The 13,380-nt window shown below is 39.2% G+C and overlaps 1 protein-coding gene across 1 annotated transcript; it reads left to right on the forward strand.

Moving 5' to 3' along the window:
* Nucleotides 1-1,148: 1,148 nt before the first annotated feature.
* Nucleotides 1,149-1,767, forward strand: LOC149208895 (uncharacterized). Its single transcript, XM_089398454.1, has 2 exons — nt 1,149-1,381; nt 1,509-1,767. The coding sequence occupies exons 1-2, from the start codon at nt 1,149-1,151 to the stop codon at nt 1,765-1,767; spliced, it is 492 nt and encodes a 163-aa protein (XP_089254580.1).
* Nucleotides 1,768-13,380: the final 11,613 nt, after the last annotated feature.

A 13,380-nucleotide genomic window follows, 5' to 3' on the forward strand; every position in this document is an offset into this window, starting at 1 on the left:
GCAAAACGTTGGAAACTCCTACAGCAAAAAAAAAAGATTCTCTCAACAATCTTGCTGCTCACCAAATAGCTATGAGCAGAGCCCTGTCACACAAAATCATCTCCAAAAAGAATTCAGCTGCAAAAGAGTACACAGATCTAGCAGGAGGAGGAAGAATCTGAGACAGAAGTCTAGAATTTATGGTTAAAGGCCGGAATAAAAACACTGGTTTCTTTCACAAACAAGCCGAAGCTAGAAAGCATTTCAAATCAGTTTTCTGAGATTCATTATCAAAACACGGTGATTAAGGACTTCGATGGCATTAAGAAAGCTACTTATTCCTACTTCAAAGACCTTTATTCGGCTCCTAAGAAATCCCTATTGATCCTCAGAGGCCTACCCAATGGATTTAATTCCCAAGAGCGTAAGGAATCGGACAATGCTATGTTGATCGCCCCGATCAGCTTGGATGAGATCAAGGACGTTCTGAATTTAATGGAGCCTGATAAAGCCCCAGGTCCTGATGGGTTCACTGTCAGGTTTCTTTTGACTTGCTGGTCGACAATCAAAAAAGACTTATTGAGAATGGTCAGAAAGTCCCAAAATGTACTAAGCTGGCGGTGGCATCAATTCAGCCTTTTTAGCCTTGATCCCTAAAGAGAAAGCGCTTTCGACTTCAGCAGATTTAGGCCCATATCCTTGTGCAATTCAAGCTACAAGCTGGTCTCCAAAATAATCGCCAACAGACTAAAGAATATTTTGCCAGCCATCATCCCTGAAAATCAAGGCGAATTCATAAAAGGAAGAAAGATTTTGGACAACATTGTGCGGGTGCAAGAAGCGATCCACTCCAGCTGCCAAAGAAATGAGAAAGGTATGGTTATTAAGCTCGATCTGGCTAATGCATTCGATAGGGTGAGACACGATTTTTTGTTCAATGTGATGAAGAATCTCGGTTTTTCATCAATCTTCATAAACTGGGTGAATGCCTGTATGCCTCGCCATGGATTGCGCCTTTGGTCAATGGTCGCTCAACTGATTTTTTCCAAGCCTCCAGGGGCCTTAGACAGGATGTCCCTTGTCCCCACTCCTTTATGCTATTCAAGCCTCGGTCCTCAGTTTCCAGCTTGATCATAATCAGAAGATTCAAATCCTGCCTGGTCCTCAGAATGACTCACAAGGTGAAGGACATTAACCATGCACAGTTCGCCGACGACACTTTGTTGCTTGGAGGTGCCAGCAGAATCTCTGCCAGATCCTTCAAGAAGGAGCTGGACATTTACAAGGTACTCTTAGGCAGCAAAATCAACTACAGGAAATGCTCAATCTATGGCTGGAACTGCTCGAACAAGGAGCTGTCTGATATTGCAAGGCTATTAGAAATGGATGGAAATCGAAGCTGGTAGTCCTTTAAATATCTCGAGATCCCAATTTTCAAATCCAAGCCTAAAGTTGCTCACTGGATGCCGATGCTAGATAAGTTAAAGAACAGAATCCAATCTTGGGTGCTTCTTGGCTGAATAATGCAGGGAAATCATTCTTATGAAGTCGGTTCTTATAAGTATGCCTCTATATCAATACTCTGCTCTCCTGGCCCCTAAAACCTTTCTCAACAAAATGGACAGTCTCTTGAGAAGATTCCTGTGGGAAGGTGGAAACAACAATGACAGAAGGCTCCATTTAGTGAACTGGGAGACTCTTAAGAAACCTCTTCTGGAAGGCGGCCTCCATCTTCGGAACTTGGCTGTTCAAAATCTTGCTTGGGATCCAAAATCTTGTGGAATTTAGTCTCCGGAAAATCCAGTTGGAGCAAAAGAGTCATTTGGAAGAAATACTTCCAAGGGCAACGTTTGAGATGCCTGGACAAGCCTCCAAGATCCTTAAAAGGTTCCCCGATCTTCAATCTTTGCAACTCTGCTAGGGAGCATTTCAGCCATCATCTTTACTGGATCCCTGGGAATGGAGAAAGATCAAATTTGGGAAGATTCGATCCTCGGTGATCAACCTTTGAATCAAGTGGACGGTCTAGATAATATCAAAGCTTGGCTGCAGTCCTCCAACTTGCATACCTTGTGGGATATCTCTATTTGGAAGAATGATCCAGACAGACTTTGGGACTGCTGGAATCTGGGGGAGGTTCCCCTTATGTTGCAGGGGGAAGCTTCACTACTGCTAGATCTGCTCCAAGGCAAATCTCCTTCAAAGGCCACCTCTAAAGACAAAAGAGGCTGGGGCTCCCGTTCAGGTTCTTACACTGTTGCTGAAGGTTATAAAAGTATGATGGCTGTCCCTTATGCTCCTCCTGACCCAACTCAATGGAAGTTTATATGGGATTTTCCCTCTCTCCCCAAAATTGACTTTTTCTGTTGGACTGTTGCGCACAATAGCATCCTCACCAGAGATAATCTGAGAAGAAGAGGATGGAAGGGCCTTCCAGATGCCCCCTTTGCTTGTCTGCTGAAGAAAATGTCAATCATCTGCTGTTGCTTTGTCCTTTTGCACAGGTAGTCTGGAGGGGAGTCCTGAGGTTACCTGCAAATTTTGATTTCCCAAACAGCATTTCTTCTCTCCTCCGAAACTGGGCCAGCCTATCTCCCTTTTGCCTGAAAAAAAAAACACCTTCTCAAGACAAGTTGGATGTGGATCCCTAAGTTTATCTGCTGGAAGCTGTGGTTAGAGAGAAATAATAGAATTTTCAGAGGAGAAAGCTGCAATTCTGCAAGGGTTATTTCCAAAATCAAAGCTCTTCTAGGCGAGGCTTTGGAAGCCAATACTACTTCAAGAAATGAAATGAGATTGGCCACTGAAGAGGAGCAATGGATTCAAGACCTGATCCCGAATCTGAAGGAAAGGTCCATTCCTCCTGCTCTGGCCCATGCCAACTGGGAGATTAGGCTGGAGGAACTGGAATTCATCAAGTGGAGATCAGTCCTAAACGATCACTGTTTATTCTTCGATGGGGCTTCTAAAGGAAACCCTGGGCTTGCTGGCAGTGGTGGGGTTCTTCTGAGTCCTGGAGGTTCAACGGAAATACGATTCCATTGGGGTCTGGGCATAGAAACCAACAACAAAGCGGAGGCTCTCGCTCTTTGGCAGGGGCTGAATCTGGCGATCAAAGCGAAACATCCTTTCTCTCTGTGTATTTGGAGATTCCAGAATCATAATCCAAGCAATGATCTCTCATAAGACTCCCTACCAGGTTCACTTAGCCACTGTTATCAAAAAAATCCAACTCTTATTGCCTAAGTTCAGGAAAATTTCGTTCTATCACATATTACGAAAGCTCAACTCTCAAGCCGACATGGAAGCCAATCTCGGCTCCCTCTGTAATCGAAGATCTCTGGTGGTCAACTCAGTGGAATCCTCCTGTTTCATTCCCTAATGTTTCTGTTGATCGGATTTCTGTTCCTAGCTGAGCCAAGGGTTAATCCTCTCATCCTTTCTCCTCTGGTCTCCGGACCCCTCCTCAGGGTATTATTATTTGATTAATCTTATGACTTCTGGTCTTTACCAAATTCAACCAGTCCTCTGTCAATGGACTCTGTCTTCTGTCCGAGCCTCCGTTCAAAGTATCTACAAACGATCCTCAAGATGCCCATCAGATCCATATAAGAATATGCTCTGTTCTCACCTCAGATTTCCGTTCTTACCTGTCTCAAAGGTCTCACCTCCGAAAGGCGGCATTTCGAACTGTATATCTGAGGGCTGCCATTTTGGACGCCAGTTCTTCAACCCACAAGCATTCCCTCCAAAGTATTTGTGGATTCATCATCAACAGCGGGCCGTATTGTTTGATTGCCCAGGGAATGACCAAGGATCACTGGTCTCGGCTGCCCGGCACTCTTCTCTGCGGTATACCTTCAGCGGGTCACTCTACCAGGCGAATGAACAAATATCCGACCCTGAACTGATCAGAATCTGGTTTTTTCTTAAATTGTAATGAACTGAGCTTATTATCCTTTATTGTAACGTTCCCGCTCGGTGCTATGTCATCTGTCCTTGCTGAAAGCATGCCAAAGCAGCCAACATTGAAATTCCTTCCTCTGTCAGAGCTGCATTGTAAGAGCCTGGGGCAGCCAGTTTGCCTCCATAAATAAAAAACATAACCGTTATCGTCAAAAAAAAAAAAAAACTTCTCTTTACATCTGCGCTAATGGAACACTCCACCAGTGCCGTAATCCTTATCCTGTCTGTTGTCAAGGCTGAGTTTCTGCAGGGGTTAATGATGTCCATTACTAGAGAAACCTCACATTTGTGAAGACCCCCGAATCCTCCAGAAAATGATGACAAAACCAGCATTAAACAAACCCCAAGATCGTTGTTATTACCTGGTGATGCACGCTTCAGAAATTCAGATGGCAGTTATGGATCAGGATTTGTAGATCAAATAGTGTGTATTCCTTCAATCAAGGATTCAAGCCTTGCTGTGACAAGGAGTCCACTGATTCACAATGTCTCTGACTCATTTTAATTTACAATAAGGACTGCTTCAGAAGTCTGTCGTAATTAAGGGCTAATCCATACCATAATTCTGAGCCTCAATGTTTCAAACTTTCAACCACTGTATCACCTAAGTGACATCAATAGGACCGCAGGCATATAAATGTAAGCTATTAAGAAATCTAAACTTTTCTATTGAAGCAAATTTCCAGCATAATATCAAGCCAAGTGAATAACTCTAATATTGATTTTCATGACTTGCTTCAGAATTTTCTCACAGTTGTAATGGCTTTGTCCTGGTCCCAGGATGATTCAAAGATCTGAAATGGATCCATGCCTCAAATTAGGTTCATAACTAAGGCTGAAAATATATCCCTTGGTCCTTCAAATAATCCAGTATGAGAATAGCTAATGAATGCCCTTCAATTTACTTCAGGATTATGCTTCAAACTTAATAATATGAATAGTAAGTTCAGGATTTGAAGACGGAAGAGTTGAAGGATCTTGAATTGTTCAAAACTTGTACCCTCTTACCTTATCATGCTCTTCTTTGACTACTAGCGAGTGGTGGTCCTCACATTCTTTACATTGGACTGAATACGCTATTTCTTAGACCATTTGGAGCTCTGTGTGGAACATTCATAGACACTCTCAAGCACATTGGTGGCATCATGGCATGAAATTATGAACATCAAATTTCTCTAAAATCTGTGACCCCAGGTTAAATGTGCCCTTGATTTTATAGAGATATAATGTCTTAAAATCAAGACAAGACCAGCAATCAAGGGTAAGGGATAATAAGTTTTCCAATGATGGAACCATCATCCATTAGTGGAACCCTTTCATCAGGCTGCAAGAGGAGAAAATCAATGATAAAAATATCATTTAGATGTCTGCATGAGGGTACTGTTAGAAATGCCAAGTTGCCACTGCCAGCATTCATTGCTAAAAGCTTCCTTTGCCCTGCTTTGCACTGCAGCTTTAGTAATGGCCCCCTTCTCTATTGAAGCCTCCAAAGCATATTAGACATGTGGCAAAAAAGTTGATAGCTGAAACTTTCAGCTTTCCACAGAATATGAAAAACCACCTTTTATATATATATGCAGGCTGCAGCTATGCTTATTGACGTTGTGTGAAATGAAGTCAGTGTTGTGGAGTTCACTGTGTAATATGTATATTTCCTTTGTTACCATGGGTACTGTCCCCTGTGGCTACAGTTTTTCGTATAACTGTTTGGGCAAATACTTTTTCTGTTTGGGTTACTTGTCTAAAAATCTCGGAACATGCTTGTGTTGAACTAGAACTTGAAGAACTCAGACAGTGACATACCTTTGCAGCCTCGGATTTCAGAACTATACCACAGTTCGAATTGTAGCCCTATACTTAGGATCGGACCTGTGGAGATAAGCCTAAACAGCTCGGACTTACCTGTGTGGAGGGCTGAAAACTATTAGCATTTAAAGGGATCAGACAGCAAGACACAAAACAGAGCCTTTTCCTAACTTTTAACAATTTGTCATTAATCACATCAAAGACACCCCAACAATTTGTAACAAACTGAATATTGAATTAAAATTGAAAAATTCTTAATTTGATTAGATAAGCTGCAACCTGCAATTTAATATGGATAAAAAACTATATTTCGGTATATATATATATATATATATATATATATATATATATATATATATATTTTATTAAATATATATAAAACGTGTTCCCGGTGTCCTGTTTCCGGGTCGCTACATTTCGTATTGAATACTCGTATTTACGTGTCCTCCGTGTCTCGTGTCATGTGACTTAGCTCTCAAGAAATCCTACTCTCTTATAGTTGGTCATCAATACATCCACTAGGATCCCATTTGGAAGAAAATCTAGATGAATGGTGTTTTCCCATGGTCCTCAATTCCTTTGGCTAGTTGGATGACGTAAGATCCTCACATGGGATCAAATCAGGAAAAATGGATTTTAGGGCCCCTGACTTTGTACTTTATGTTGGAATTATGAATATTCTATGGAGCATATATTGAATGTATGTCCTTCCATTGAACATATTTGGATGCATAGTTGACTGCCTTTTGGATCCTTGTACTGTAACTTCAACAGTTTTTTATTCTTGTACTCCCTCATAGATCCAGCCTATTCAATAGTCCAGTTCAAAATAGAGAGTGGATTATTTCCCGTAGTTTTGTCATGTCAATGCTTTGGAAAGAAAGGAAAAACCAAATATTTAAGCAAAAGAAAGAAAGGACAAAGTCATGGTCTACATCAAAGTGCAACATGGGGGTTACATTACTCCTACTCAAACTCACAATGAAATGCTGAGGTGCCAAGTGTATTACCATGAAAGTCTACAGCTCCCTTACTTTCAGTTTCTGTGAAAATAGGATTAGTTTAATGAACTGTATTTCTGTGACCTCAAAAGTGTTTTCAGGATTTAAATTATCAGCAAGGAAAGCATGATCTTCACCATACTTTTCATATGGCTGATTTTCTTCCCCTACCTTTGCATGTTGTTATTTGGTTGCTTGAAACTGTTCATGTGCTGTAGGTGTAGAATTTCTTTGCTAACAAAATTCAGAGTTGATTTGCCTCCCAAACAAATTATTGTTTGTGTGTGGATTTTTTGATTTGTTGATCTTATATGTCTTGCCATAATATTACAAGTGTCCACAATGAATGAAACTCTGTGATTTCTTGTTGGGGTTGCACATTCTCTAAGCATGCTCCTATTTGGATTGCAGGAAAATCAAGGTTATGGTCTTTAATACCAACATGATTGGACCAAGAACCAGTAATGTATGTCTAACAATAGACCTTAGGCAACACAAAGGACACACCTCCAGTCATATGATGGTCTGATAATTGATGTCAAAGAATTTTTAAACTCCAGTATCAGTGGTAGTTGCTTTAGTTTCTTAAATAGTTTCTTCTCCTGTGATTGGGTGCATAGTTATACTTATCTATTGATCTGTTTTTGTCAAAATTTGGGTTCAAAAACTATCTTGAATTCATGTCTGGAGGGATATAAAGATAGTGGTCACTGCAAAAGGTAAGTTATTAATGGTAGGTGTTGCCCATATTTCAGAAATTTTGATGTAAATCCTGAGAGAAGCTTTGTATCCTAAATTGAGTGGGGCTTTAGGATTGAGAGACTTGGGGATCCTAAACAAAGCATTGGGAGAGAAATTATGTTGGGATTGACTTTGGGTTAGAGATGAACTCTAGAAACAAATATGGGATATGAAATATGGCCACTCTTCTCAATTGAAAAAGTTGCAAGCAACCAAGCATCCTCTAAGATCTTCCATATGAATTTGCCACAGGCCAACTAGACCTTAATTCAAAGTCATGTTTTTTGAGAGACCTGGAATGGTCACACTAGTGACTACATTATTCTCAAAAGATTCTTGGCAATAGATGCCACAATTGAGGGATTGTTAATCCTAGAGATTTAATAACATTTACTTCAAAGCATCAGGGTCTTACTGTAGAAGAATTTTAGAAACTGATTCAATCCCCTAGGCTATGGAAGGAATGGAAAACAGTTGAAGATTGGGAATCACATCCATCTTTCTCTCCCTGGCCTATTTTTAGCTCATGAGCTTCAAAAATGAAAAAAATACAATGCTCAGGATGAAGACAAACTCTGGTGAGGTTCTCCAACCAAAGGGATGTTTACTCTCAAGAAATCCTACTCTCTTATAGTTGGTCATCAATACATCCACTAGGATCCCATTTGGAAGAAAATCTACATGAATGGTGTTTTCCCATGGTCCTCAATTCCTTTGGCTAGTTGGATGACGTAAGATCCTCACATGGGATCAAATCAGGAAAAATGGATTTTAGGGCCCCTGACTTTGTACTTTATGTTGGAATTATGAATATTCTATGGAGCATATATTGAATGTATGTTCTTCCATTGAACATATTTGGATGCATAGCTCACTGCCTTTTGGATCCTTGTACTGTAACTTCAACATTTTTTTTTGACCGCCCCAAGAATGCCTATCTGCCCTCTTAGACAGAGCAATATCTGCGTGATAGAGATGAGATCTGTAATTTTCCCATTTGACATTGAGCTCCATCAGAAGAGCCAAATTTTCAGCATGTGGTCAACTGGAAGAGGAGGAAATGACAGATTGTTGGCAGCCAATATCAGCAATAGTGAACAGCTCATGCCTGTGTAGAAACTGGATGATTGGGGGAGGAAGAATGTGATTCCCAGCCAATCCAATGATTACTAAAATGGCTTACAACTTCCTGTAGGACGTCTTTCTGAGTAGTTAGTATTATATTGTCCATATTTCTAACATACCAGATTGTGTCGAAATTTTTTCTTTTGGAAGCTATCCTATGAAAGTACTTAGTATTATTATCTCCCCTAGAAACCCGCGTCATTTTTATTTTTTGTCTCCATTCCTCTGCCTGATAATTTAGAGAGCTCCAATATTGTATTTTTGCTTTGTTCAGATACGAAATTAGGACTTGTAGGGTCCATCAATTCTGAAATCTCTTTATCTATAATAGAAAACTCCCGAGAGAGTGTCTTCTTGCACTTGATGATGCATGTCTTAACCTTTGACTTTAGCCTGTGCAGTTTTTGAGTGACCTGATACATCATTTTATTTTTCATTATCCCTAAAGGCTTCATCCAAGATATCTTAATCAGGTCCACTAAATATTTATCTTGTAGCCATACTTGATTGAACTTGAATGGCAATTCCTTGGCTTCTTGTTCACCATTCCATTCCAAAAAGATTGCATTATGATCGGAAACTAAAATTCCTTGGGGCAGAAGCAGATGCAACTCAGTTGCTTGAAAGCACAAGTGGATGTAGAAGGATCGAGTTTTGTACATATCCTATGGGGAATGAGCCTGCCAAATCAAACAAGAATATAAAAGAAACGGTTCAGGAGGATGATGAAGTAAGAGATGGTGAAGGGGGTTTGGGATGAGAAACAATGCAACTTGAAGATGAAGAACAAGCTCCAATGGAATGGGCGAGGACAGACTTAGTTGGTGCAAATCAAGGGGAAACATTAAACACCAGGACTGGTGCTGAACCAAAAAGATTACCTGATACATATAACAGTGGCCAGCATTTGGTGAGAACATCCCATCCTATTGGAAACTTGTTAAATGGGGAGAGGCAGAGTCAATCACCTGTCAGTCAGCAGCATAGAGATGAGATAGATGCTAGAAACAAGGGAGATAAGCATTCGATAGCAACAATTGATCTATTTGCATCAGAGGTTGCTGGTAGTTGGGCAGTCAGTACAGTTGGTTCAGTTCATGGCGACAATGAATCTCTTCGGAGTGATGACAGACAGCCAGGGACAGGAAGGATCAGTGATGAAGGAATTAATCAAGATTTTGATGCTAGTAAGATTGCAGCAGCAGGTGAGAATATTAGGTCCAGGCAAGATCTACTATTAAGTAGCTTGAAGTGTCAACACACAGTGCCTGAAGATGCAGTGGCAGGAAGTCAAAATTCTCCACCTCCCAAGTTAGCTTCTTGGCAAATCTATGAGCACCAAGCTTTGAATGAGATGCTTGATAATGTTGCCCCTGATTTCAGGCAACTTCATGGACTTAGAAGAAATAACGATAATGCCCCTAACACTGAAGAAGATATTGAAGGGGAAGAAGATGATAAAAATCATGATGATGATGACACTGAGGAGGGTTCAGAAGAACCAAAATCTGAATAGGAAACTGTCTTTCTATTAACTCTGGATGTGTCTGAACACATGCCAAATGATTCTCCTGTCATGGCAGTGCAATTGTTCTTTGGTAAGCCATGCCATTACTTGGTGTTTTTATGACTTCCATACCTAATGGTTTGAAAGTTTGACTACTGTAGTTTGGTTGAAGTAATGATCCATGGATGGTAATGCCCATTAGATGTATAAGCGTGCTAAGCTTTTGCTTGGAAGGTGCTTCGAAATCTTTTGGCTTTCTGAACATTGCGATCTCTTGTATGACTGTAGATGAGTTCCTATTTATTGATTGTTATTCTACATAAGCAGAGTACACTTTGGTACTTTGGTGCATAAGCACCTTGACTCTGCCTCTGTAATATTAATTTTAAAATTCTAGCAGACAAGATCTGTGAGGTGCTCCAAATTTCTAGGAAAACATCATATATTTATGATGATATACCATTGCTTAGTAAATTGATGCAAACAAATAACATTTTTTTTTTTTTTTTTTATTTATTTTTTTTTTTTTTTTTTTTATTTTTTTTTTTTTTTTTTTTTTTTTTTTTTTTTTTTTTTTATGTTCTGGCAAACGAATATATGCATTTACTGGGAACCAATTACAACTAACAACCAAATATACTACTTGAATCTGAAATCTTCCACCTTTGCTTGCTAAGCAACTATTTATCTGTTGATATTTTTTCATCCTTTTTCATTCTCACTCATCTTGTTCTTCATTTCTGTGCATGATCCTTCTTTCCTGCTCACTTTTTCATCTTAATTGCTCCATCTTAGTCATATTAAGCTTCTCTTCTCATTATTCGCCAAGTTTCCCCGTCCATATGGCCTCTCTTGGGAATCTATTTCTTGACTATTAATTCCTAGAGTCGACATACTGTTATCCTTTCTACTACTATTAACTTATTCTAGCGTAGGCACCTACACTTCATTTGGCAGCTCCCAAGGGGCATGTTCTTTCTTGGGAAAAATATGATTATGATTTATGCCTATAGCCTTACCATACATTTTGATGTCATCCCAACCAAGTCTACGTAGGAATTTCGCTATTAGATGTATGGTATTATGGCATCCCAAACATCTAAAAGGGATTCCCCAGTAATCCACTCGTTTTATGATAGATTGTGTACTCTAATAGATATCAAGGGTAGCTGAGAGACCTTTTATGGAATCTGGTTCAATGAAAAACCATGCTACTCATTTTTCTAGAAGGCCAGCACTCCCTTCATCGACATAATAGAATTTTCCTATCTTGTTGGCAATTTCCATGATTTCCTTCTTGGTCCATAGTTCCAAAGGAAGGCTAGGGAGTTTAACCCATATGTATTTTTGCTGGGGATCTTCTTTAATAGGATTAAATCCGACTGTCTAATTCTTCAAGCATAAAAATCCCCTACCTTTCACACATGAGATTGAGCCAATCCTATCTGCATCTTCCACTGTCATGAAGTGGAATCCAAACCAACTATTGAGGAGCATGCTTACCTTCGGTCTATTTCCAACAATACAGAACCAACATTTCTGCACCCATTCTTTCATTTGTCCACTAGACATCCTAATGTGTTCCCAGTGGCCCACCAATACCTTATGCTTCATCTTTACCACATTATCCCAATATATATCAATACCCATAATGAGTTTTTGAATCTGTTCTTGGTTCTTGATCGATTTCTTTTACGTTTGTCTATGTTTTTTTGGATCGGGTTCCATTTGAAGATTCCTTTCCAAGATATGTATTTGAGTCCTCATGTTGGGATGTTTTCAACAGGCCAATGGATGTGGGAACTTGATTTGGTCTTCCCAATCTCTCTGCAAATTCATTTTCTATGACTATCGATACTTCTATAATTTTCCTGTCGTCATAAATCTATTCCATAGAAAAAGATTGACCAACCATGTCAATATTGACTATTAGAACTGCATTACTTTTTAAAGCCAACGTACTGGTCAGCACAATGCTACTACATATGGGTGAAAATAAAATCCAAATAAAATGTGAAAGTGTGACCGATTTTATTTGTACTATAGAACAAAGGCTAGTGGGTTAATCTCCTAAAAAAAGGTGTTAACATAGTCTGTCGAAAGGTACATTTTGCATCAGGATAACCCCTAGATTGCTATCTTTTTATGAGGAAGCAAAAACATGGAAAATGTTTGGTTAGGTAGGAATACAACTTGTCAATTTGGTCTAGCTTGAGTGATTAAAAGAGAAGGTTGTTAGGCTCTCCACCATTTCATGGATTGATATAGTGATGAGACAAAAGAAGCTCTCTCTTGAGACCTGACTAGGTGATTCATAACAGTTGTGGTGTTGGTGCCTTAACTTAGCTAGAAAATGCCAAAACTCTATTGATGCACAAAATTTATTACTGAATCTACCTCAGAGTATGCCATAGTCACTGAATATGACATGCATGGTTTTACCAAGGAGGCCCTAAACTTCTGAACAATGAAACTTTACATCGGTATCTTGGCAATAGCTGCATTGGTCTTATTAGCATTACACCACTTTTAATATGGGTCTTCACAACAGAGAATCACCATTACACTTTGTTGATTTGTGTTAAAAAGAAAAATAACACGCAATAGATTTCTTTTGACATGCAATGTTGTTGTTGGTAGTTTTCTTGTATTTGTGCCACATGTAAAGCTAACATGCGTTAAATTTATTTCACCTTGCAATATTTTTATTGGAAGCGTGCTTGTGTTTGGGCTAGAAACTATGCTAGATTTCTTTTTCTTTGCAATATTGTTGTTGTCAATTTGGTTGTTTATGATAAAAGGAAATCTAGCAAGTGTTAGATTTCCTTCACCTTGGCAATGTTATTGGAAATGTTGTGCTTGTGTTTGGGCTAGAAGTTATGCTAGATTTCGTTTGCTATGCAATATTGTTGTTTTCAATTTGGTTGTTTATTATAGAAGGAAATCTAACACGTGTTAGATTTCCTTCACCTTGGTAACGTGCTTTTGTTTGTGTTAGAAGGAAATATAACATGCACTAGATTTCTTCTGGCATGAAATGTTGTTTTTGGTAGTATGCTTGTATTTATGCTACATGTAAAGTTAGCACGTGTTAAATTTATTTTACCTTGCGACGTTGTTATTGGAAATGTGATTGTGTTTTTGATAGAAGTTGTTGGATTTGGTTTCCCCTACAATATTATTGTTGGCAATGTGCTTTTGTTTGTGCTAGAAGTAAATCAAGCGTATGCTAGATATCTTTCACATTGCAATGTT

This window comes from Pinus tabuliformis, chromosome 1_2 (genome assembly GCF_031772625.1).
Source record: "Pinus tabuliformis cultivar Carrire ecotype Pingquan chromosome 1_2, CPIR1, whole genome shotgun sequence".
NCBI lineage: Eukaryota > Viridiplantae > Streptophyta > Pinopsida > Pinales > Pinaceae > Pinus > Pinus tabuliformis.